This window comes from Triticum aestivum, chromosome 4B, assembly GCF_018294505.1.
Source record: "Triticum aestivum cultivar Chinese Spring chromosome 4B, IWGSC CS RefSeq v2.1, whole genome shotgun sequence".
Lineage (NCBI taxonomy): Eukaryota > Viridiplantae > Streptophyta > Magnoliopsida > Poales > Poaceae > Triticum > Triticum aestivum.
In genome coordinates, this window is record NC_057804.1 from 497547209 (window position 1) to 497570467 (window position 23259).

Below are 23259 nucleotides of genomic sequence, written 5' to 3' on the forward strand. Positions count from 1 at the left end.
GGCGTACGAACAGGTGTGCTGCCCTTTTTCATTTTTGCAAGTAGCTCCAGTGGTAGTAGAAAACGATTAGCAACTGTCATCTCTAGCGCCGTTTGCAGCGCAAAATTTCGCTAGATCCTGGTACATGCATGATTGGCTTTAGACGTAGTAGTAGTATAATTGCATCGTAGTGGCGGTGCCAGGCCTATGAAAGTTTGGTTGTTAACCACTTGTACCACGCACGTGGTGCAAGTCACTGTGGTCGATATCGATTCGTATAAAACATGCTCTTGAGTTTTATATAGAACTTGTTCGAATACCACCGGAAGAAAAAGCTGGGGGTATTTCTGCATGGGATCGCTAATAGAGACGCAACCATTGGCCATTTCTAGCATGCCCTCCAACTCTGACCAAACCAAACCACCTGGCAACAGAAGGCTAACTTTCATCACCACAAAAGCAACATCTCATCAGCTCCACACGTTTCGCTCCATCTTGCGTGGATCCGGGGCGCCAACCCGGCCGCCTCGTCAAGGAAGACAAGAACGACTCGGGCTCTTGCACAGGCTGACGAGACGCCGCCACATCGCCTGGAGCCACCGCCGCCACCTCGCGAGGGGGAGCGCCGCGCTTTCGGTCGGGTAGATCTCCATCACTCCATCACCCGACTGCCACCACCACGACCGCCGCGAGACAGCGAGTCGGCTGCTACCTCCGTAAAGGCACGACCCCATCGCCGTCGCTTTCGCGGCTTGGCATCCACACATCCTCGCGCCTTCGTAGTTATCCAGCCGAACAAAACCAAGGAACCTCCGGCGTGGCCAGCACGGGCTGGAGGACCACACGAGCTAGGCAGCTTTCTTTCTGCGTCCAGAATTCCAAGACTGGTACCGTACAAGATTCACTGAAACGTGTTCAGGTACAACTATAACACATGGTGTACAAACATAATTCTTCGGATCAATCTCCCCAAAGCATGTGATAATGATACTGTATATGGCTCGTGAACTAAAGAAATCACTTGCCAAAGATGGAGGAGATGTACAGTACAACCGGTCCGACTGTCAGAGTGAGGGCGAGGGCCATCAGATGGTTATTAGTACGGTATATGCTGAAATCTGCCGTCTTCCTGTCGAGCATCACTATCACCAACATATGAACAGTACCCGCTCCACATGCACACGCTTCAAGATCACCAAGCAAGCGTTCCTTGGTCCACACTGGTCTCCCCCGATAAATGGTGTAGGAAACTGGTGTGCAGGGCATGGCCAGCCTATGACAAATCAGAGGAGAAATATCAAGTTCGGATGCCACAAACTAGTTTATTTACACAGCTCTAAGGGTAGCATAATAAACTGGATAACATAGGAACACGAAGCGAGGACAATACTCTACAAACCATTCTATCAGATAGATTATTCTTGTGCAGAAAGAAAAGAAAAATCTAGCGGGAATATGCTGTGACCTAAGATAAACCCTATCGTCTCAGGGCGACATGTTCGGCACAGCACGTGAAAGCAAGAGGTTGTGATATGCCAAGAAACACAAAAGGCTGGTCTCTAGTTTAAGGTCACAATCAGGACAATGAGTGTTATTGCAACTGATGCTTCCTTTGGTTGAGCCTGTCACAATAGCGGAATAACCATACTTTTTACTCGGTAACTGATGCTTCCGTTCAGATCAACTGTAACTTTTTGCCTAACTTTGACTAGATCCCTGATCTACCACTGGCCAGGGATCATTATTCATAGTTTTCATTGTCATGAACTACATAGTTCTTATTGCCTACCACTACAAATGGTATTGGATGTTTACTTTATAAAGGGAGAACTTCACACAAAGCTAGAAAAGCCAAGCTAATGTGTGCTTGAGCAGCAACAGCCTTGTACAGTTGTGGTGGTGCTCCTGTTTTTTACTTTTTCTGTTCCTTTTGTTTGCTTTCATTTTCTTGCTTTTCTTTTTGGTTGCGGTTTGGTGACGTTTTGCGCCATTTCGACACTCTCTTCTAATACAAAATGACACATATGGGTGCGTGTTCAAGAAAAATAGGCAAGTGAACGTCATGATCACAAAATCAAGCCCTCCAAAAAAAATGACACATGAACTTACAAAAAATCTCATGAAAAATGACACATGAACTTACAAAATCAAGCCCTCCAAAAACAAGCCATGAAAAGATTATTTTTAATTCACCTAACAACAAAAGAATCTCAAGTATATTCTTGAAGTAGTCAGGAGATTTGATAAATGTTCAAGGTCTTCTTAATTACTCCCTCCGTAAAGAAATATAAGAGCGTTTAGAAGTAGTGATCTAAACGCTCTTATATTTCTTTACAGAGGGAGTACAAAATAAATTGAAAACGTGAGCTAGAGTAAATCAAGCCCACAGATGGACTGGATGGAAATCTAACCAGTGGTAAGCAAGCATACTCCAAATGATCATGGGCCACGAATAAGACAATTATAGTACCAGTGCAAAAGTGATGCGCTACGAACTTATAAGATGCAGTCGCCACATTATACAATAACAATGCTGTAGTCAATTGAAGTTAAAGAACGTACCTTGTAGGCAACTACATGAGCAATTGGAAAACCCTGGCTGCCATTCCGTGCAAGAAGTGAGAAGTCACCTATAAGATCTAAAATCTTGTGGCGGCAAGGTTCATCATCAAAACGAAGTGGTGGGTTAAGCCAACCACCAGACATACTGTCAATTGCCAAACAAGTATACCATTATCTGACTAAACTGACATGGGGATGGCCAATTACTACAATACCAATATAATGCATACACAGTACTTCTAATGTTATTTGACTGGATTAAAAAAAAGACGGGCACTTCTAGTGTTATTGTAAAGCTATATTATGTGAAGTATGAACTACATAATCAGTTAAGCACCAACTAAATTAAGCTTATACTTAACCACACTTCTACAAAACCATTGAGCATGCATATTCTTAGAAAGCTCTGGCGACTAACCATGTTGATTACTTAATCATTCAGTTATTCCTCAATTAGATTTGACAAAAGAATTGTTAGTGCTGCAATTGAGTTATGGATGAAAAAAGTAGTCATATTTTTTTATTAAAGCCAGATCATTTATTCATTCATGTAGGCATCATCAGATGTATTTATTAAAACAATGTCAACAATGAAACCACCAACATATTATTATTCACCTGCAAACCATAGCATTTTCCAGTGATCCTCCTTTTATAAGCCCGGCATCACGCATTTTTTCAACCTGACGAAGTTAGAATTGCAGATCGAAGAAGTGAGTGTCTGCACTCACATGTACTCCCTCCGTAAAGAAATATAAGAGTGTTTAGATCACTACTTTAGTGAAGAAGTGAGTAATTCATAAGAACGAGGCCAGAAAATTGCTGGGGAATGTAAGACATAGCCAGCAATTCTGCAAAATCCCCAACAGAAAGGATAAAACGCAGATTGTAGTACTAGAGGAAATGAAAGAAATACTTGAAATCCTTAGTTATGCAAGATTCATGACATTACTCATTAGTCAGGAAGGTGGAAACGAATATAAACTTTTAAAGTTATGCACCATGGAATCATGATAAAATACATGAGAAACAAACCATGTGCTAGGCAAGTTGCAATGCCATTATTATTGGAGAATTTTTTATGATACTCCCTCTATCCGGGTTTTTTAAGGCGGGCATGGGTTTTTATGTCTTCAATTTGACAAGCAAAACGTGCGTTATATGCCACTAAAAATATATCATTGGATTCGTCGTCGAATGAAGTTTCCAAACATATACTTTGGTGGCATGTTACACACATTTCGTTGGTCAAATTGGAACCTAAAAGCCATGCCGACCTTACAAACCCGGATGGAGGGAGTATCATATATTTTGTATGAGAAAGACATTGATTTTTTCCCCTGTTAGTACCAGAGAATGAATGATATTGCCAGTATACAGTAAAAAGAGAGGAGAAAACAACAGTAATAATAGATTACATATGAACATCAGTTAATGTGTGCGCAAACCTCTTCAAAAATACAGAAAGTTCTTGCAGGAGCTATCTTGCTTGAGTATATATCAGCATCCAGGAAAGTATTGAACCATTGACAACCAATCGCTGGCGCCTACAATAGGATGCATAGTTTGCTCAAGTCCCTTGAAACATTTTTTGCACACTGTCAAAGCTTTTACTTAAAGAGTAGTAATAAAAACTAGGTAACATTCCTTTTGTTCATGTCCTTGCCAACAGGGGGCATTGGGGCAAGCATTTTATTAATGCAAATAAAAAATGAAGGTGCTTACATTTTTTCATAAATGTCTACTCCTGTGATGATCATCAAATCAATGATTATAAAAACGCAAGGATAATTTCAGCCTTATGCACAAAAACATTAAGCCTCACAGTCGATGTCCTGGCACACATTATCTGTATGAACAACTACTGTTCTATGCATTGGGAATGTGACAGGCTTCGAGCTCTCCCAACTTTGATTCCACCATGATTAAAACATGTGCAAAGTCCGCCAAACTAAAGACCCAATAACAACAATCTAATGGCCTCTACCAAATCACTACATATGAAAAGAAAGTCAAAGGCTAGCTTCGGGCAGTGCCGATCTGGCATCGATTTCATAGCAACAAAATACCATTCTATTCCCGGTAATGCACCTTTGTTACTTAGAATTTTCAATTCGAGAAGTGATACATCATACAATAAAAAATACAAACCAAATTGCATATCAACCAGATCGTTAACCCCCTACAATAATCACATTTCGTTGACTTAAAAAAAGGGGAGGGCATGAGACATACATACCTTTGGAAAATCAATTCCATAGGTGATGTGGATTTGCGAGGAAGGGAATGCAGCTACAAAGCAATCGTCCTTACGCAGGTAAACAGGCTCGTCGATCTTGGGTGCCAGTTTCTCCAACTTCTGTCCACCGATATCCTCGGCCGCACACAGACCTGCACCCCGAATGGCCTCCACCCACTCTTGCGCTGATCCATCAAGCAAAGGGATCTGTCATCGCTTAAGAACAAATTCACATGAATTGGAAATACATCGTAGATACTAGGAATCAGACATGAGCGTCTACTCGACTACTGTTAGCAGCATCCGGCGAGACTGGCACGCACCTCATCGCCGCCGCTGACCTCGACGCGGCAGTTGTCGACACCGAACGCCTCCATGGCCGAGAGCAGGTGCTCCACCGTGCGCACCCGCGCGCCGCCGCTCCCGCTCCGCAGCGTGGTGCAGAGCGGAGACTGTGGCTCGGCATTCCCCGCCTCCGCCGCCACCCTCGCCTCCTCCACGACGAAGTACCTCCCCTCGCCGGCGCGCGCAGGGAGCAACCTGGCGGTGGCGCGCGCGCCCGAGTGGAGTCCCACGCCCGACCTGCTCACCGCCGCCGCGAGCGTCTGCTGCGCCCGGCCCGTCTGGTGGGAGGGGAGAAGGGGTTAGTCAAACAGCCAGTCAGCGCTCCAGGGTTTAGAGACAGACTCCTTCGCTGGCTCCCACTCACCGGCTTCCAGGAGAAGGCGGCGCGGGAGACGGATTTGAGACCTCGGCCGGCGGCGGCGGCGGCGGTGGACATCGCAGCGGCGGCGGCGGTGCGGAGGAGCGAGGGATCACAGTTTGACTAGCCAGAAGTATGGCCCGCGCGTGGGGCCCAAAAGGTTTCTCCTCTCTCCCAGTCCCAGAGCCCCTCACCGCATAACCCCCAGGCCAGAGACCAGGAGGCCCAGGGCTGCTCTCGAATAAACCATGTCCTCGCGGCTGCGGCTGCTCTCGCTCCTGCGGAGCGGCCGCCTCGCCCTCGCCCCCGCCCCGGCAGATCGCCTCGCCGGCGCGCCGCCTTCAAGGGGCCTCCGCCTACCCGCTGCGGCGGCCGCTGCTGCCTCCTCCTCAGGTGAGCGCTCCCCCCTGTGACCCTGTTCCGTGGTCTCGCGTTAACCCCCGCAGGAGGATCCCTGGGCCGTGTTTAGCAGGGAAATGGCTGTAGCGAGGCGGAGTAGTGTGATTTCAGCTGGTTTGAGCGGTTGGATCGTGCGATGCGCTCTGGGGTTGTAAAATTGAGTTGATTTAGTGGCAAAATATTGGGGGATGATGTTGCGTGCTTCCGATTGTTTCCATGGAGAGAAGAGGAGCACGACGGACTAAGAGTAGATTAGGGAGAACTGATGATGTCCCCCAAGGCCCCCATGCCCTTCGATGGCATGGGATCAGACTGGAATTGGAATGTGCAAGCTACAACCTTTGTGTAAATCTGAGTCTCCAGGGAGTTGTTCAGCTCTCACGGAATAATATGCAACACTAAAGCTTGGTTGATCCATGATACTCCCTCCGTCCCAAAATAAGTGTCTTGAGCTTAGTACAAATTTGTACTAGAGCTAGTACAAAGTTGAGACACTTATTTTGGGACGGAGGGAGTAGTAGCTATGCCCTTTGTTAGTGAACTGTTCTGGATTGAGTTATAATTTGTCCTGCTTCTATTGTTTCTAATGCAGAGCTATGCCCTTTGTTAGTGAACTGTTCTGGATTGAGTTATAATTTGTCCTGCTTCTATTGTTTCTAGTGCAGCCAAGAGTGACATTGCTCGTGTTTGCTTTCATGGTCATTTTGACAAAATGCATGATTTTCTTCCCCAGGTTCTGAATCTAATGATGGTAACTTCAGTTACTTTTCCAATCGACGGCTGGGTTTCAAGTTTGGCGCTATACTGATTGGACAAGCAGGTCTGGTCTCATGCATATGCACCATCCCCTTTTCATGCATTGCAGACTGCTTAGCTGTTGCTGAATTCATAAATTTTAGTACAAGACAATAGTTGGACTGAAAGTATTATTATATCACTTGCTACCAAGTGGGGTGCATGCAATTTCAGCATTTGGGTGAGGTGGAAGAGAAAAGTTGAGGGAGGGTTATCTTGTTACCAGATTTAGAAACACGCTAACTGTGCATGCCGACAAACAAGCAAATGGTATAGCGATAAACTTCTGGACATGCACAACAAACATGCTAATGTTTCTAAAAGTACATTTCTGGAGCCCACTCTCTTCCAACACACATGCAACAACCGATAACTTTCTAGGTTCTTAGACACGAGTTTAGGAAACAATGGACTGGACAGCTTGTTTCTTTTGATGATTTCAGGCATTCTTTCATCCATGTTTACAAGCTAAGTTACAAACGCAATGACCTGCACATTTCACACATGACGAAACAATTACTTACTACTTACTACAGTTTATTTCTGATAAATACAAACATCACAGTCCTATGAGTGAAAACATAGAGGATACGGCACCAAGTAGCAATAGAACTTTCACTTTTATCAGAATAAGTGGATGCCAACATTGGTTGTTGGATAAAAAAAAGCCTTCTCATTCCCAATGCAGTTATGAGGTAAGGGGCTCCCGCACTTACAAATTAGATCCCTTGCCCTTCCACTAATATTTTTGGTTTTTTAAACTAAGAAAAAATAACTAAACTAGCTAAATATACTAAGCTACCAAAAGCAAGAAATTAGAAGCTCCAGCGGTTGCTTCCCCAGTAACGGTGCCAAAAAAACTTTCATGTGCACATGTATTGTTGGTATTGCTTATTCGATGAGAAAGAATGCCAAATCCATAAGGAAGTGTTGATTGATTTTGTTTTGTTCCACAGCTGATATCTCACAAAGCCAGCAAGCGGTGAAAGTGGAAATTCATAACTATTCTTCCTCAACTAGTTGCAAGCTTCCAGATCAAAAGAAGAACTAACAAGAGCTAAAGCAAACACTAGAAAGCTAAAACTGAAAGTACTATAATTAATTCTGCGTTTGGCATTGCGGTGGATTCTCATAATCCTGTTTGGCCCACCCGCTTTTCCCTAATTCTAGTGTTACTTTTATGGCTAATTTCCAACAGCAGATTATAAAATATAAGCGCAGCACTGCAAAGTTCAGCAACCGCGGACTGAGCCTAAAACAGGATCCGGAACAAGCAAGAAAAACTATTAAATTAATGCAACTAGGTTCATTGCTCTTCCACTATTCCAGCAATCTCTCTTCCACATATTGGTGTTGAAAACCCCGTGGGGGAGATCAATAGTTAGCGTGTTTAGTTCCTGTTTTGCTTTGCTGAAAACTTGTAATTAAGGTCCATTGACCTCCAATGTTCCAGCAATTCCCCTCTTCAGATATTGGTGTTGAAAAACCCAGAAAAAAAATCAATAGTTACTGTTTTCAGTTCATGTTTTACTTAGTTGGAAAATCCTCCCCTTTACAGTCGGTGTCTGTCAGCACTTCACCATACACTAACGGCCCCTCAAACTCACTGGCTCCTTCGGTGTACAACCGACAGTCCCGTAGGGACCTTCATCCATCGGTCAGTCACACACTAGTGTCCAATTAAGCCAGAGATGTCAGAACTCAGAACCAGGCTCTAGTACCAACTGTAGGAATATAGGATTGTAAAGGCATCCACATCCCCAAAAGCTACCTTGCTAACATAGGGGACTGCCCCACTTCTAATTTAATTATATTTATAGCAAATGTGTTCAATTAGGTTTGTTGCCTTTCAGCAACCAACGTGGCTACATTGAAAATAACCAATGTGGGGAACTTCCAAAAGCCTCACAAGTCCTCCCATTATTTTCCCAACTTCAGTCTTCAATACTCCAGAGTTGATCCACAGCAACTTAATAGAATTCCCACTCTAAAGCTTTGAAGCTCTATTATAATTTTACTTTTCAAAATTTAATGAAGGAAAACTCATATTTGATATCGTGTGATCCTAACCTCGCTCTTGTTACAGCTTTTTTTCTTAGCCTGAGCGACGGCTCTGTATTGGCTCAGGATGACTCAGTTGCTCCAGCAGCTACAATGAGTAAGCAAGCTGATGCTATTGTTACTGGTCTACGTCGGATTGAAGATGGTTCAGTGATCTCAAATGAACACACGATCAAATGGAGAATCTTCACGGATAAAGCAAAAGCTTTTTTCATAAAAGCAAGTACCTCTTGTACTTAGCTTCATCTAGCCCACCTTTTGGCATTATCTTTCTTATAAAAAAATTACTACCTATAGTTCCACACTTTGTTCCAGCATGATCCTTTTTTTAATATGTGTTATCTAAATTTGATGCAAAACTCGATCACGATCATCTTGATATATCATAACCTAGAGAGGATAACTTCGGTGTGTTGCCACATGATGCTAACTGTTTGGTCCACACAGTTTGGCCACCTGCTACAACTCTTTCTATGGGCAAAAGCCCTTTAGTTTCCTAATTAATCTTGTGAAACTGGAAGGTTTAGCTTGTCATTAAACTACACTGTTTTTATGTTCGTATGCTGAAACTTAATAGTAATTTGTCATGATATTTTGGATTGCTATTGCTTGAACGCTTGAGTGTAGCAACTTCCATAAGTACATATTCTAAAACTTGCTTGAGTCAGTAAACCATGGGACTGCTGAACATTTGCATTAATTATGATCATTTGGACCATATGCCATGTGCATCACAAGTTTCTAATACCATAATGTTCCTTGGAGTATGACTGTACGTAAGGAGAAAAGGAGGGGCCCATCTTTAGTACTCCTACTCTGCGTTCGACCTTTGAAGTACAGTTATTGTTATCCTATTATATGTATTTATCTCCTTTTTTAGGGAAAACTAGATGAAGCTGAAAGGTTCTTCAAGGCAGCCCTACATCAAGCTAAAGAAGGATTTGGACTGAGAGATCCACATGCTGCATCGGCACTAAAAAACTTGGTAATTGTCACCTCTGACTATGAACTGGAGACTGAAGTAACATTCTGTTTTCCTCTCTAATGAATGGAACTCTTGCACTCCATAAGCTTTATGAGTTTTATGACCTGTTTGAGTTCATAGCCAAAATGCCAAACATAACCACACTTTGTCACACTCTAAGATGGGCAAGTTTGACCGATTTAGGTATGGGATTTAGTTTGTAGTCACGCGTTAGGAAAGATTAATTTTCTGACAGATGGGTCTTGTGTGTCATGGATTAAAAAGGTGTGGCAAGATTCTCTTAGTGATGCTAAAGTGCACTCAGATTTTATTGACCTAACTTAACGTGAGTTTGGCAAGAAGTATGTGGCAAAGTTTAACTGCATATAAGGCTGTATACCTATGTTTTTAAGGCGACGCCTTACCGCCTTAGGGAGGGGGGGCGCTTTGGCGCCTAGGCGACGCCTAGGCGGGCGCTTTGGACGCCTAGGCGCCCAAAGCGGTCGATTTTCCAAAGCGGAGGGGGAGTGCTTCGACGCCTAGGCGTCGCCTAGGCGTCGCCTTAGGGACGCTTTAAAAACATAGCTGTATACCACATAAGCCCTCTGGAGGTGGGGTACTGACAACTTAACACTATGTAGGATATGGCCACGATTGAATCAACTAGTTTTTATGCTTTAGAATTAAAATACTTGGGTGTATCAATATTAGATTGCATGCACTGTATTTTTAGGGTCCAATCTTTCTACCAAGTGAATATCCATTGCACCAGTAACCAGCCAAGATCCCTCAACCAAACAACTTTAAATGACCCGAATTCTTGGCATCAGTGCATCATGTACTGAATTCATTATGTATCATTACATTCTCCCCAGTATGTTAAATTGTACGGGTTGCATTTAACACACCAGCAGTCGATGGTTTCCATGTAAGAATTTAAAAGGCCAGGCTACGTCCTGTCTTGTGGTGGCTTTCATAAACCTCTCAGTACTGCTCTTGCCTGAACAGACATTCCTCTTGTTCTCTGTTTTCAATATTGCAGGCGGAGTTTTATGTGTTAAGAAAAGAGTTTGAGAAAGCTGAACCGTTATTTCTGGAAGCAATTGAAATCTTGGAGCAATCATTTGGACCTGATGATATACGGTACTGTAAGTTTTAGATTAAGATTTTTTGTTCAGTAACTTCTGATTCGGTTCATTTTGTAAAAGGAATGAACATAAGGTTATATCTCAAGGGCAAAAGGCTAGTTTTTAGGGTTAAATTGGAGCGGATAGAAAGGGATGCATAGGTGACATGATATTTGTTTCCATTACATGGTGCATGTTATGCATCCCTGCCTGCTTGGTGTGTACTGTTGTTGATGAGCGGCAGAATGGTGTACACTTCCGCCTTTGTAATAGCAGAGAACTTAATATTATATGCTGATCACTCTGTGTTTGCATGGTTGATCACACTTGTCGATGCTTATGAAGTTCCATCTAAATTCCCTACTTTGGTGAATTACCTTGTTCTGCATAAAACATGTTATACATACCTCTTGTAGGGTTGGAAGAGCTTTGCGTAATCTTGGACAACACTATCATATTCAGAACAGGTTTGATCAAGCTCAGACATGTTATGAGGTACCTGTTGTTACCTCATGAATCTTTTCGAGTTCAATTTTCAAATTTTTTGTAATTGTGTTATGCTATACAGTTTGAAAAGTGTTGAAGTGATTAATAAAGTCAGTTTGAAAAGTGTTGAAGTGATTAATAAAGTCAGGTGGTTGGCCTAAAAGAAGCGTTTGAGTGAAATGTCATATAATAGCTCAATAGAACTCTCCCCTACTGTTCTGGGGAAAAAATGTAACAGCTAGCAGGCAATAGTTTGTACGGCTTGAATATATCAGAACAGAACCACTATCTGTTGCTTACCCTTAATATGTAGTTCATTTATCTTGCTGAGATCAATCGTGGAGCCGTTTACTCGTTTATCTTTGCAAACCTGAATAATTTGCACAATCTGATTCTAACTTGCATATTTTATGAACGTTTCCCAGAGCCTGCAAAATCGAACATAGGAATCAAATGTCCCCTTAAAGAAACATACCATCATTATATACCATAGAGTTCTTACATAGCATCCACAACACTGCAGAAGTTCTCATGTGAATACTCATTTGTGTTGTATGAAAGCATTAGCACGGCGGCCATTTTCTATCTTGCTGTTAATGTGATTCATTGATTTAAGCATCTCTGCTTATTTGAGTTGCTCGTCGTCTGCTCATGCGCAACAAAAATATTAAAGAGGCTGCTTGTGGAATAGAAACTTTGAAAGGAAAAAAAGAAAATTTTGCCATTGTGATTTTCATATAATTATTGACTCAGTTTTCTATGATTTATGCATGTTTTCTTCAGCTCAAACTTGCTTCTTATATCATTTTCTATTTCTATTGTTTCTTTTTTTCAGCGTGCTTTGAAGGTAATACTAAATTCTTGAACCTCCTTTCTCTTTGCATGTTTGAAATTATTATTTTCAGCGTGCTTTGAAGGTAATACTAAATTCTTGAACCTCCTTTCTCTTTGCATGTTTGAAGGTAATTCTTGAACCTCCTTTCTCTTTGCATGTTTGAAGGTAATTCTTGAACCTCCTTTCTCTATGCCACTGAGATACTTCATATTAACAACATCCAAGTTAAGCAGTACACACTAGTTTATCTGGCGTGCACATCGTTCTGCTGTTGGCACGTAAGGAGACTAAATGATAGGCCATCAGGAAAATATATAATTATTTGTGTCATGACCCGTTGGACAAAGCACTAAAAAAATGTATGCATGTTAATCGATGATAACATGAACAACTCTTGCAACTCACTGTTGAAGCCAGCATGAGCAAGTATTAGTAGATCGTGTTTATGAGTAAAAAGCTTTAGTCATAGTATTCTGCTGACTGTTGTTTTATTTGTTTTCTTTTAATCATCAAATATTTGTGAGTGGTGCATATCAGTTACGTATCACTATATGTGTGTTCACTTTTGTACAGAAATAATACTATTGACTAATTTTTCGGATATTTTTTTGTAGTTCTAACGCTCATTGGTTTAACTCTGGTGTAGATACAAGGAAGTGTTGTGGGGCCTGGTCACCCAGATTATGCAAATACAATGTACCTTCTAGCCAGGGTACAAGTACAACTGCTCTGTTGCTGTATAAGTACTGTTATGTACTGTATTCTCTTATTGTTTTCTAGAGACATCTCTCTCAAAGGGCAGGATCTGCCTTTCTTTAATAAGAATAGAATTGCACAATTAATTAAGGGAAAATCAGATACAACGAGTACACGTCTATGCTAACCTAGGTCCTGAACCCCACAGGCCAACAAAACGACGTATATTGTTTGCTAAAGATATTTATTTCCTTTCTAGGCACTGGGCCAGATACAACACGCACACACCTAGCTAAACTAGGCCCTGAGCCTCACAAGTTTTTTTCTTACCTGGAACCTTGCCGATTCAGTTAACCATGTGGTCCAATCAAATCGTTGGCCACCTCATGGGATGTCTGGAGCCTGACCTGGCCGCATCTAGGGAGGGTTCTAGGACCAGCTTAGCACCAAATGTTGCCGTGGAATGTGCAGCTTTATTACAGTCTCTGGAACAATAACTACATGAAATCAATATAAAGTTAAGCGAAGAATGGAATTGATCTCACAGAACATAGCTCTAATGACGCTCAGGCCATTTTCACTGAGGGAAGAGGAAAGGAAATATGTATCGATTAAGCATATCTGACACTGACACTGTTTGGTGGAAACTATGTAAAGTTCATGGATATTAATTATTATCTAATGGTCATGCTAATTGAAAACTGCATCCGGCCTAAAAACATGTTACTTGATTAATGAGTAAAGATGTTAATTCGAGAGATTCACCTGATAAATCAGCCGGTAAGACATAATCAAGAGAAATATATATCAAGTTTAGCAATAGATCAAGTTGCTTTGCTCATAACAAAGAGGACCCTCTATGAGGAACTAATTAAGCAAAATAAATCAGTCTTATCTCAGTCTCCTACTTCCTCTAGTCTCTCCTGCCCTTTAGGTCCGGCTGCCATCAAGGCTCCCTTCCGCCTCTTGTGATTCATGCTACTATCCTACCGTGCAACATTCCTTTTGCAATATTAATTAATTGCCTCATACAGTTACTGGTTCTGGAACAGTTAGGAGCTTGCAGCTGCCTCCACAGTTGTGCCTCCTTGCTTTCAAACCTCCGTTATTACAGTTCGTGTGTCAGGAGTCGAGAAGTGTAGCCTAACACAGGGCATCCTACCATATGAAAATAGCAGGAGCATTTGTTTCAGCATTTGCTCCCTTTGTTGGTGCACATCCTCCAGTTCTTTCTGTCCAAAAAAAATATTTTCTATTTGAACTTGTGAAATGTATGATGTCTTGAGAAAGATTGGATTAGAGTGCCTTCTGAGAGCACGTGAGAAAACCCCCTGCCTAATGGGCTTGTATGAGTCTTTTTAGACTCTTTCCTCTTAATATAATGATGTGCAGCTCTCCTGTGCGTTTGAGAGAGAGAGGGAGAAAATGATGCGCAGCTCTCCTGCGCGTTCAGGGAAAAAAAGTACGTGAGAAAACACGGCTTCAAAGCTGTTGGTCAGTTTGAAATAAAACCCAGTGTCTTCACATGTGTGGCTGTATGGATCATATATAGTTCATGATTTGTCGATTTCCTGCAAGGCAGTAGTGATGTGTTTCTCTCTCTGAGAATCTAACTGTTATATCACCATGAAGCTCATATGGTTGTGTGTGCTCTGCTGCATAGAACTGTATTTTATTCTTGCATGAAGTGTTTTCATATATATAATCTTCTTGAGCTCACTCTAAACTGTGTTTTCTTGAGATTTCCCTCCTTTTCGTCGGTTCCCTTAACTTAAATAGATGGATTTACCAGGGAAATGCCTTCTAAAACATACTCCTATTGTGTATGTCACAAAAGCTAAACCTATTGTTTTGTCTATTCTTAGGTGCTAAGTCAACAAAGAAAAAGAAAAGATGCAGAAGCTCTTTTCCGAGAATCCATTAGGATACTTGAGGTATGCTTACCATTTCAGAGTAGATTTAATCTTTTTTTGGCATGAAAGGGGGCTTAATGAGGATTAAAATAGGAAGCTGGACTTGGCGAATCCCCTGCTTGCTTACAAAGAATGATGTTTCACTCTACGGTAAGCACCTCTCATATTTCCTGCCTCTCAATAACCACTGCACTTTCTGAACTTGTGCATAGGGGTTTCAACTGTGTTCATGTTCACAAATGGAATATGCAGTGATGCTTTTTAGTGTTCAAAAACATGGCATGTATGCCACAAAGTTGCATATTGAAAACATAAAATACATTTGACAACCATGCAACAACATGGTGATTAAACCCTTGTACTCCCAAGCATTAGACCAGTGTCTCTAAAATTTAGTTCACTCATTTAGCGAGGCATCCTTTCAAGGTTCATGGATTCCTTTAATACAGTATCCAGCATGGTTCTGTACAATCAGTTAGAGCATCTCTAGCAGATCCCGCAAACCGGGCCATCCGCTAAAATAACCGCCGGTTTGTGGGATCCATCTTGTATCCCCGGTCCGAGCATATCAGCCAAATCGGGCCGTCCCGGAATTTTTTTTGTGGGATCCCGCATCCGCGAGCCCATTTCCTCCATATGTGCGGGAATCCACCCAATTTTGCCGGATCCCCTTTCGGTTGGCGCGAAGCACTTACGCCGGCTTTCGTTTCCCGCCTCCCGCCCCAATGCCACTGCCTATCCGTCCTCTGACCTCGCCATCCAGCCTCGCAGAGCAAGAATTCAGCCGGATGGAGCCACCGCCGCCACCGCCGCCGGTCCGTCCGCCCGGGCCTCCACGACTCCAACTTCTGCCGCCGCCGCCCTCAAGAGGAAGCGCCAAGGGAGCCATCTCGTTCAAAGCGGCGCAGGAGCATCACCCCTGCTTCGGTTCCACGCGCCCCGCCCAAGAGGAAGAAGACCGCCTCGACCAGCCCCGCCAATGCGCGGGCGAAGCCTCCAAGGAAGAAGGCAATCGCGTCAAGGGGTCGGGCTCCTCCTCCGCCTCCGGCCGACCGCGGCATCCACATTGACGGCGATGCCGCCGGCCACGCCTACGACGTGTTCAATGAAACGTCCGGGAGGTAAAAAAATATTTTGCTTGCTTTGCTCCTGTCATCGTTTTTCGGCCTTCCGAAACAATTGCTTGAGCTTTGGCCGTCAATTTTTGTAGCCAAAATGTGCCCTACACATATACGGAGATGTTGGCCGAGAGCATGGTGAATTTGAGTGCCCCTCTTGGCGATTTTGATGCATCATATGTTGAGGTCGACGCGGAGGTGCACGGTGAGAATGAAGATGATGATGATGTGCAAGAGATCCTAGAGGCCGACTATGATGCTAGGTTGGGGAGGACTGGCAACTACATGGAGACGAAGGATGTATGCTTAGTTAAAGCATGGGAAAGCATCTCTGTTGCCTCCCTCACCGGCAAGGATCAAACATATGGCAACTATTGGCAAAGAATTGAAGACAAAGTTCATCAAATGATGCCATTCCCATCCGGTCGGAGCTTGAAAGGCCTTCAAGGCCGTTGGAACACCATCAACAAAGCTTGCTCCCATTGGTTCGGATGCTTGGAGCAAGTGCGGAATGCACCACCAAGTGGTGTCACTATTGATGATTATGTGAGCATTTCTTCATCTTCAAGTCCCTAGCGGTGTGCATAGGACGATTATGAGCTCATACTTGTCTCAATGTTTGTGTTTAGGATCGCATCACCAACGAGTACTACAACCAAATCCCAGCCTCCAATGTCCGGTAATTCAATCGTCAATATTGTTGGAAATGGCTCCGAGATAATGAGAAGTGGAGGGTGAGGGACAAGGGATCCCCTTAAAAGAGGCATCAAAGTGGAGGTTGAAGATGATGATGATAGTGATGATGCACCAAGAGGAGGAAGAAACAAGGGCAAACCGGATGGAAACAAGGAGAAAGCAAGAGTCAAGAGGAATTCCGAGGCAATCACTTTGAGGGATCAAATTGGTGAGATGGCGAAGATGAAGGAGGATATGCTAGCCAAGCATTGGGATGCAAAAGTTGCCATGGCCGAAAGAAAGAGAAGCACAAAGAGGAGAAATGGGAAAAGAGGTGTGCCTTCGAGGAGCGCAAGCTCATCCTAGAGGAGCAAAGGAGGAAGGACGAGAGGACCGCCGAGGAGGACCGGTTCATGATGATGAATCCGGAGGGCATGGATGCAATGGCAAGAGAATTTTGGGAGATGAAAAGAATGGAGATCATGCTCCGGAGGAAGATGGAGCTCCAAAATCTTATGACCGGTGGTGGTGTTGGGTTTGGATGGGGCTTTTCTTTCGGCAATGGTGGTGGTGGCCTCGACATGGGTGGCGGAGGTGGCTTCAGCATGGTTGGTGGTGCTTCGGCAAGCCAAGTGAATGGTGGTGATGGTGGTCGTGCTCAATCTCCGGTCCAAGTGAATGGTGGTGATGGTGGTGCTCACTCTCCGGTTCAAGTTCGTGAAGATGGAGGTGCTCACTCTCCGGTTCAAGTTTGTGAAGATGGTGATGCGAGCTCTTCGGTCAATGTGGATGGTGGCGATGGAGGTGTTAGGGGCGGTGTTGGTGGCAACGTTCTTCGCAACAATGAGAATATTGCTTGATTGATCAATGTCGTTTGAGCATCTTTTGTCTTGTTTTATCGCGCATTCATGAACCTAAACTTGATACCTCGTTTGTTGCACATGATTTTGGATGTGATGAACTAGTATGATGATCAACTAGTGATGTATATATATGATGATGAACTTGTTATTGTATTTGCGGGACGGCAAGCCCTCCTGCACGGAATAGATCCCGCAAACGCGTCCCGCAGAACATTTGCGGGACGGGTTTACGGGAACTGTTCCGCCGGAGGGCTCGCCGTCCCGTAAATAATTTTTGCGGGAGCCCTCAAACGACTTTCACGTCCCGGCCATTTGCGGGGTCTGCTAGAGATGCTCTTAGACGGATATTATAGGGTTGAGGACAGAGAATGGAAAGACTAGATGACGCGTAAAAGTATCCCCAAAAATTTATATGCTAAATTTTGTTCAGATCCCTAATTATTTGTTTAAAATACGCTAGGCTGGGCAGGGGGCTGCAGGTTACATCGGCATGTCTTGGTCGCCAATCTGAGGAGAGCATGACCCACCTACTGATAGGTTGCCCTTTCTCCTGCACCTTAGGGCATGAGGTGGTCTTGTGGATCCACGGCGCGACCTCCAGTTGTTGTGATATGGTGGCATCAGGTCATCCTCTCCACCCCATCAGCGGTGCGGAAAGGCACGTAGTCGGTTGCCCTTTTTAGGGCTTCTCCCAGCGATGCCTAGCACTAAGAAGTGTGGCATTGTAATTTAGGGTGTTGCCACTTTTAGGGCTTGTACAGAGCTTGTTCTCTATCGTGCAAGACTTCTGCATTTTTTCTCGAAAAAGAAAAATATAATAGGGCAAACAACGGACTGCAGCAATTGTATTCAACGGTTTGTTTCATTTCTGTATACTGCTTACAGGAAATTAGTTTAGACACAAACCATGTAGTGTATGTAGAAATTGTGGTGTGTATAATCCATTCTGAGTTGAATACTAATTAGACAAAAATCGCAGGAGTCTGTTCCTAACATGAAAGTTAACACGTCAGGTCTTGCACACTGTGTCTGTTTTTTAGTGTTAAGGAGACAGTGAAATAAAGTTACGGATCTAACATACTCCCTTGAAAATCAATTTCATCATTTTCAGCACTGATTGACAATTGGCATCAAATTTACACTAAAATTATTAAATTGTTACATCAGAACCATTTGCTAAGTAAAAGGCTAAGAATGGTTATAACTTGAAGTTGTGCCATAGATTACTCGTACTTCATCGTGGTCTAGGTTGCTGATCAGTCCTTTTAAGTTCCTAGCAATGATTGCATCTCTTTTTTCTCTTATTCTATGCCCTACACTGTTTTTTTTAGTAGAACTGTAGGGGAGAGCCCTACAGTATGAGTAGGAACGTAAGTTTGCATCATGAGGACTTGAACCCAGGTGGTAGGATTGTACATCCACTCCCCCAACCAAGTGTTACCAGTTTGTGATTTTTTGATCGTAATTTGTGATTTTACTTTGTTCTTGAGAGCATTTTTTGTGGCTTCATACTCATGTTACCAGTTTTTCCAGGAGCTGATGAATCTGAAACAACTGGATGAAGCTGAAAATTTGCGAAGGAAGATATTACGTATTATGGAGCTTTCGAAGGTATGCACATGTAGCTGTAATCCTACAATGTTTCTTCAGTAGTCTGTCGTACGAAATCAGGCATGAAGATAATGTGGGCCTTAAATTGGTGCTTTAGTTGGTCACACTGATTTTTTGTGAAGTTCTGCATTAACTTTGCCCGAAACACAAGTCGTGTTTAGTTGTTTGTTTATTCAAGGTTGAGTGGGGTGGCAAGGAAGGACAATGTATCACTACATACGCATTCAAGCGCGTTGAAGCACATATCACTATTGCTCTTGCCTCTTCTTGCTCCCTCCATTCCAAAATAATTAAAGTTATAGGTTTGTCCTAAGTCAAACTAGCTTAAGTTTGACCAACTTATATAGAAAAATGTGCTAGGATCTACATAACCAAATACACATATGCGAAAATATAGTTCATAAAGAATCTTGTGGGACTAATTAGGTGCTCTAATGTCAATATATTTTTCTATAGACTTGGTCAGACTTAAACAAGTTTGACTTAGGACAAACCCAGAACTTCAATTATTTTGGAATGGAGGTAGTACGTAGACCAGATGTGCAAATTTAGCGAAATAGCATCACGGTGATCCTAAATGTGCAAATTTATGAAATATCAAGAGCTTCAGCTTTGTCCTACTCATTATGTATAACAGTGGATTTAACATGCCAACATAGCTAGGGGGGAAATACCAGTGCATTCACAGTGATCCTTGACATTTCAACGGGCTGAAATTCTACCAGAAAATAGCATACAATGATTCTTGACCGTTCGACAACATCTCAAGTAGTAGAAAGTCTGAAATAGTTTTGATGTGACATACTTTGTGAAACTCTAGTCCAATTGGCAGTCCATACTATTTTCTGATAAAGCATATAGGAAACAAAATAAAAGCTGATTGAAAACAGAAAAGGAGGTGACAGGCACTCTTGACCAGAGCCTGTCACATCATCCCTACGTAAACTACTGAAAATTATCTGTGGAACTGTTTGCTAGGGATGGGATTCGTTGGGTACTACAGCCGCAGCCGTACAATTAAGTGTCACTCTTGTAACCCTAGGGAAGCTGAGGGAATCAGAAGAATTATTGCAAAGGTAAAAAGGTTACTTTTAGGTTCTTTGGCCAGTTTTAAAGTTTTCTTACTTACAGGTTCAATGATTTACGATGTTTAGATGCCTTGCAGTCAGAAAAAGGATTCTATCTGAAGACCATATTCAGGTTTGCCATTGCCTTATAATATTTGGCTTTTGAGCTGATTTTCAATTTATGGTAGAAAGTCATCTTGTGTTACCAGATGAAAGCATTGTGGCCAGTTGTCTCAAATGGTCATAGTTGGTAGTATATCACAACCTCCGTTACTTGGAACCTCCGCCTTCTTAAAATTGTTTATCTTACAATACCTTTGTGAAGTTTTTTAAGAACATGTAAACAGGTGTTTGAATCCTTTGTTACACATGATATTTGTATATGGGATGACTGATTCGGCCCATATGGCCCTTCTAGGATGACTTGGCTCATGTGGCCTAATACTCTCTCTGCTGTGGTTAGAAGCATAGAACCTGATGGTAATACCAGCCACCTTGCTGGAGCCAGTCTGGGACTGGCTTCTGAAACATTAACACAAATTTGTTAAACAGTCACATACTATTAGTGGTCAATAACCTGTCTCATTGTTACAGGTAGCAAGTATATTGGTACACTTGGCAAGGCTAAGTTTGCTTAGAATTATTAGTGATATCAAAGTGAACAATGACCTATGTAGATCTCACCTTGTGAGGGGAAAAAGACTTGTCAATGATTCGATAAGGTATTCCTTTTAGCTCCATATATTTTTACACGTTTTCGGTTCCTAATCTCCATAGTTCCATTCGGCACATCAAAACTAAAAAGATGCCTAGATACTAAGTGCAGTAGTGTAGTAAATTGTTTGAATCTTTGTGAATCTATGTTTCGTCATGGTAGGATAGCGGAAAAAATACTGAATCCTTTGAGGGAAGATCAGAAAAAACCGAAGAATGCCTTTCCTATCGAATTGGAGCGGATTGCGGCAACAGGAATACTTGTATGTTTCCCACCCACCCACAAAGGGATTTATCTTCCAGTTATATGTTCATGATGTCCAACCCTTGTCCATTCTTACATTTTTCTTCCCCTGCTTTTGTGGTCATTTAGTTTTCTCTCCACTGATTAAGAATCCAATAGAGTTGCAACTCTCAGGATTCCATGGATTGTGTTTTTACATAAACAATTGGTGCATTAAATTTCGTGTTTGTCATGGTTACCATAAAGCTTCCTTTTAACATCACCATGCCTTCACATTTCTCCTGTTTTTTGCATGCCGCAATGTGACTCTTATCATATTCCCTTTCTATTTAGGTCCTTCTCTTGAGACATGTCAGCATAGACAAGCATGCACCCGAATACTTTTCAACCCCATTTTCCAATGAAGACATAACACAAACGCCTAGTATTATATCCGAAATTGTTTACATAAGAATTATCTCCCGGCATCCTTGAATCCATTTGTAACCCGATACGGCAGAGTTGTAGCTAGGATTGTGAAACGTTGGAATTTTATTTACTTAAATGGTGTTAGTTTCTTCTCAACCAGGTAGATGTGTGAATGCCATGTTTTTTCTATTGATGATACTGTTGTTGTAGTTGGAAGCACTTGAAATTGTTGGACTTCTTGACTCTGGAAGAATGGCAATACAAGCATGGGCACCAGCGGTACTTTTCCTGTGCTTCATTTATACGTTTGGCAATTATTGTTTACATCATCTTTTTTGTTTGCTTCTAACAAAACAGTGTTCACTCTAGAACTCGGTACTCTTGCTAAGGCTTCCTCGGGAACATATGAAGCATGGATACTTCAAGATTGATGTTGTGCGCATACCAGACAAATGCTGGCTATTCATATGGCCAGCAAAATATCGCATAAGTCTTCGATATACCACGCTACGAATCCATTTTAATAAATTTGAAAAGGTCCGATACACCACTGTTGCATGTTGAATTTACTTAATCATGTAATAATTACGTTTTATCAACTTGACTGCTTATATACAGTTTCTTCATTTAGCTTTTGTTGTAGTAATGCATGTTGCTTTATTCATATAATTCCTACTTCGTTCTCAGTGGGTCAATGGGATGAGACTTATTGCTCTAGAATTTATAAAGTGATTGCGTTTTATTTTAAAATTCGGTCACTAATTGTAATGGTCTCGTTCAGTTTATTATTTTATGGTATATGCATGGCAAAATTTTGTTTTGCTGTTCTAAGTTACAAATCCCACACTTAAAACTGTGTCAAATGACAAGGATACTTGACCAACTTCCTTCCGTGTTACGGTATTCATGCCTAATTTACCTTTGGTGTCTTAGCTGACTTGGATCTCTCTGTTTCAGTTTGATTATGAACATTTTGAACAAGCTCTGCGCAGGTGGGTTTCACTTTACAATGAGGTATGTGTTGGGTCCTTGGACTGTGAATTTCATTTATTTATTTTTCGAACCATGCAGGAGAGCGTCGGTTTCATATTTGTGACACTGGATGAGGATGATATGCAGTCAGCGCAGACTACAGAACTAAATAACCATTTTAACACGATATTTACTGTTGCAGCCTCGTACACGAAACATAGTGTCCAACGCCCTCAGGCCGCACTACATGAAATGCTGGAGGACCCTCGTCGGTGCTGCTCGGCACGCTCCTTTCATGGATGCACCACATTTGCAAGATTTGCTGGCTGAGTCGCAGCAAATAATGAAGGAATTGGGAGGAGAGAACAATATGATGACGGGCAGTGTGGATTTTGGTGATTCAGAGGAATAACCATGTCAGACTCAGTAATTGTCGGCAAGTGGACAAAACGTTGGCAGATACATGTATACCCAAGATCGCTTCATGATTTTTTGGATTTCCTGTGCAAAATGAGTGCTTGCCTTTTGTCTTATCTTTCACAACTCTTTTGGGTAGAATATCAAAAGATTAATTACTGTACTGTTCAGAGTATCCAAATGCTAACGACTCTTTTGGATGTTCAGAGTATCAGAATATCAGCGTTTCAGTTTCAAATTTGGAACCCAATAGTGTCGAGCCCTCTGACCCTACAACCAAATTTTCAGAATTGAAAAAATAGTGTGCGTTTTTAACAAATTTGCATCCCTCCCAAAACAGTTGCGTTGATTTGCAAAAAGAATAGGGGTTCCACGTGTAGCCTGTATGCAGCACATGTGATATATGACCAA

General features: G+C 42.3%; 3 protein-coding genes across 6 annotated transcripts; 2 read left to right on the top strand and 1 right to left on the bottom strand.

Annotated features, from left to right (window-relative positions):
• Window positions 1-840: 840 nt before the first annotated feature.
• Window positions 841-5691, bottom strand: LOC123092919 (probable UDP-3-O-acyl-N-acetylglucosamine deacetylase 1, mitochondrial). Its single transcript, XM_044514778.1, has 7 exons — window positions 5490-5691; window positions 5104-5403; window positions 4781-4987; window positions 3990-4088; window positions 3160-3224; window positions 2542-2686; window positions 841-1252 (listed from the first exon to the last, which is right to left on the bottom strand). The coding sequence occupies exons 1-7, from the start codon at window positions 5559-5561 to the stop codon at window positions 1172-1174; spliced, it is 969 nt and encodes a 322-aa protein (XP_044370713.1). The 5' UTR covers window positions 5562-5691; the 3' UTR covers window positions 841-1171.
• LOC123092918 (uncharacterized) lies at window positions 5492-23054 on the top strand. Of its 4 annotated transcripts, none has more exons than XM_044514777.1 (19): window positions 5492-5643; window positions 6616-6702; window positions 8764-8957; window positions 9619-9723; window positions 10745-10845; window positions 11246-11324; window positions 12151-12162; window positions 12797-12862; window positions 14712-14780; window positions 14853-14909; window positions 18949-19026; window positions 20005-20102; window positions 20181-20226; window positions 20688-20815; window positions 20971-21070; window positions 21670-21738; window positions 21829-21996; window positions 22417-22473; window positions 22634-23054. In XM_044514777.1, the coding sequence occupies exons 1-19, from the start codon at window positions 5619-5621 to the stop codon at window positions 22841-22843; spliced, it is 1749 nt and encodes a 582-aa protein (XP_044370712.1). In that variant the 5' UTR covers window positions 5492-5618; the 3' UTR covers window positions 22844-23054. The 4 variants fall into 4 exon arrangements, with proteins under 4 accessions (XP_044370712.1, XP_044370709.1, XP_044370711.1 ...); XM_044514774.1 differs by having other exon boundaries at window positions 5502-5876; XM_044514776.1 differs by lacking the exon at window positions 12797-12862 and having other exon boundaries at window positions 5622-5876.
• On the top strand, window positions 15901-18939 carry LOC123092921 (uncharacterized). The gene is made up of 2 exons (XM_044514779.1): window positions 15901-16423; window positions 16507-18939. Exons 1-2 carry the CDS (start codon window positions 15998-16000, stop codon window positions 16558-16560), a joined length of 480 nt encoding a protein of 159 aa, XP_044370714.1. The 5' UTR covers window positions 15901-15997; the 3' UTR covers window positions 16561-18939.
• Window positions 23055-23259: the final 205 nt, after the last annotated feature.

Excerpts from the sequence above, each read along its gene's own strand:
- LOC123092921 (XM_044514779.1), top strand. The coding sequence starts at position 15,998 with ATGTTGGCCGAGAGCATGGTGAATTTGAGTGCCCCTCTTGGCGATTTT. Across the intron at positions 16,424-16,506 it reads GTGTCACTATTGATGATTAT|GATCGCATCACCAACGAGTA; the intron begins GTGAGCATTTCT and ends GTTTGTGTTTAG.
- LOC123092918 (XM_044514774.1), top strand. The coding sequence starts at position 5,732 with ATGTCCTCGCGGCTGCGGCTGCTCTCGCTCCTGCGGAGCGGCCGCCTC. Across the intron at positions 10,846-11,245 it reads TTTGGACCTGATGATATACG|GGTTGGAAGAGCTTTGCGTA; the intron begins GTACTGTAAGTT and ends TACCTCTTGTAG. Across the intron at positions 14,781-14,852 it reads AATCCATTAGGATACTTGAG|GAAGCTGGACTTGGCGAATC; the intron begins GTATGCTTACCA and ends GGATTAAAATAG.
- LOC123092919 (XM_044514778.1), bottom strand. The coding sequence starts at position 5,561 with ATGTCCACCGCCGCCGCCGCCGCCGGCCGAGGTCTCAAATCCGTCTCC. Across the intron at positions 5,404-5,489 it reads CCGCCTTCTCCTGGAAGCCG|ACGGGCCGGGCGCAGCAGAC; the intron begins GTGAGTGGGAGC and ends CCCTCCCACCAG. Across the intron at positions 1,253-2,541 it reads CTCATGTAGTTGCCTACAAG|GCTGGCCATGCCCTGCACAC; the intron begins GTACGTTCTTTA and ends GATTTGTCATAG.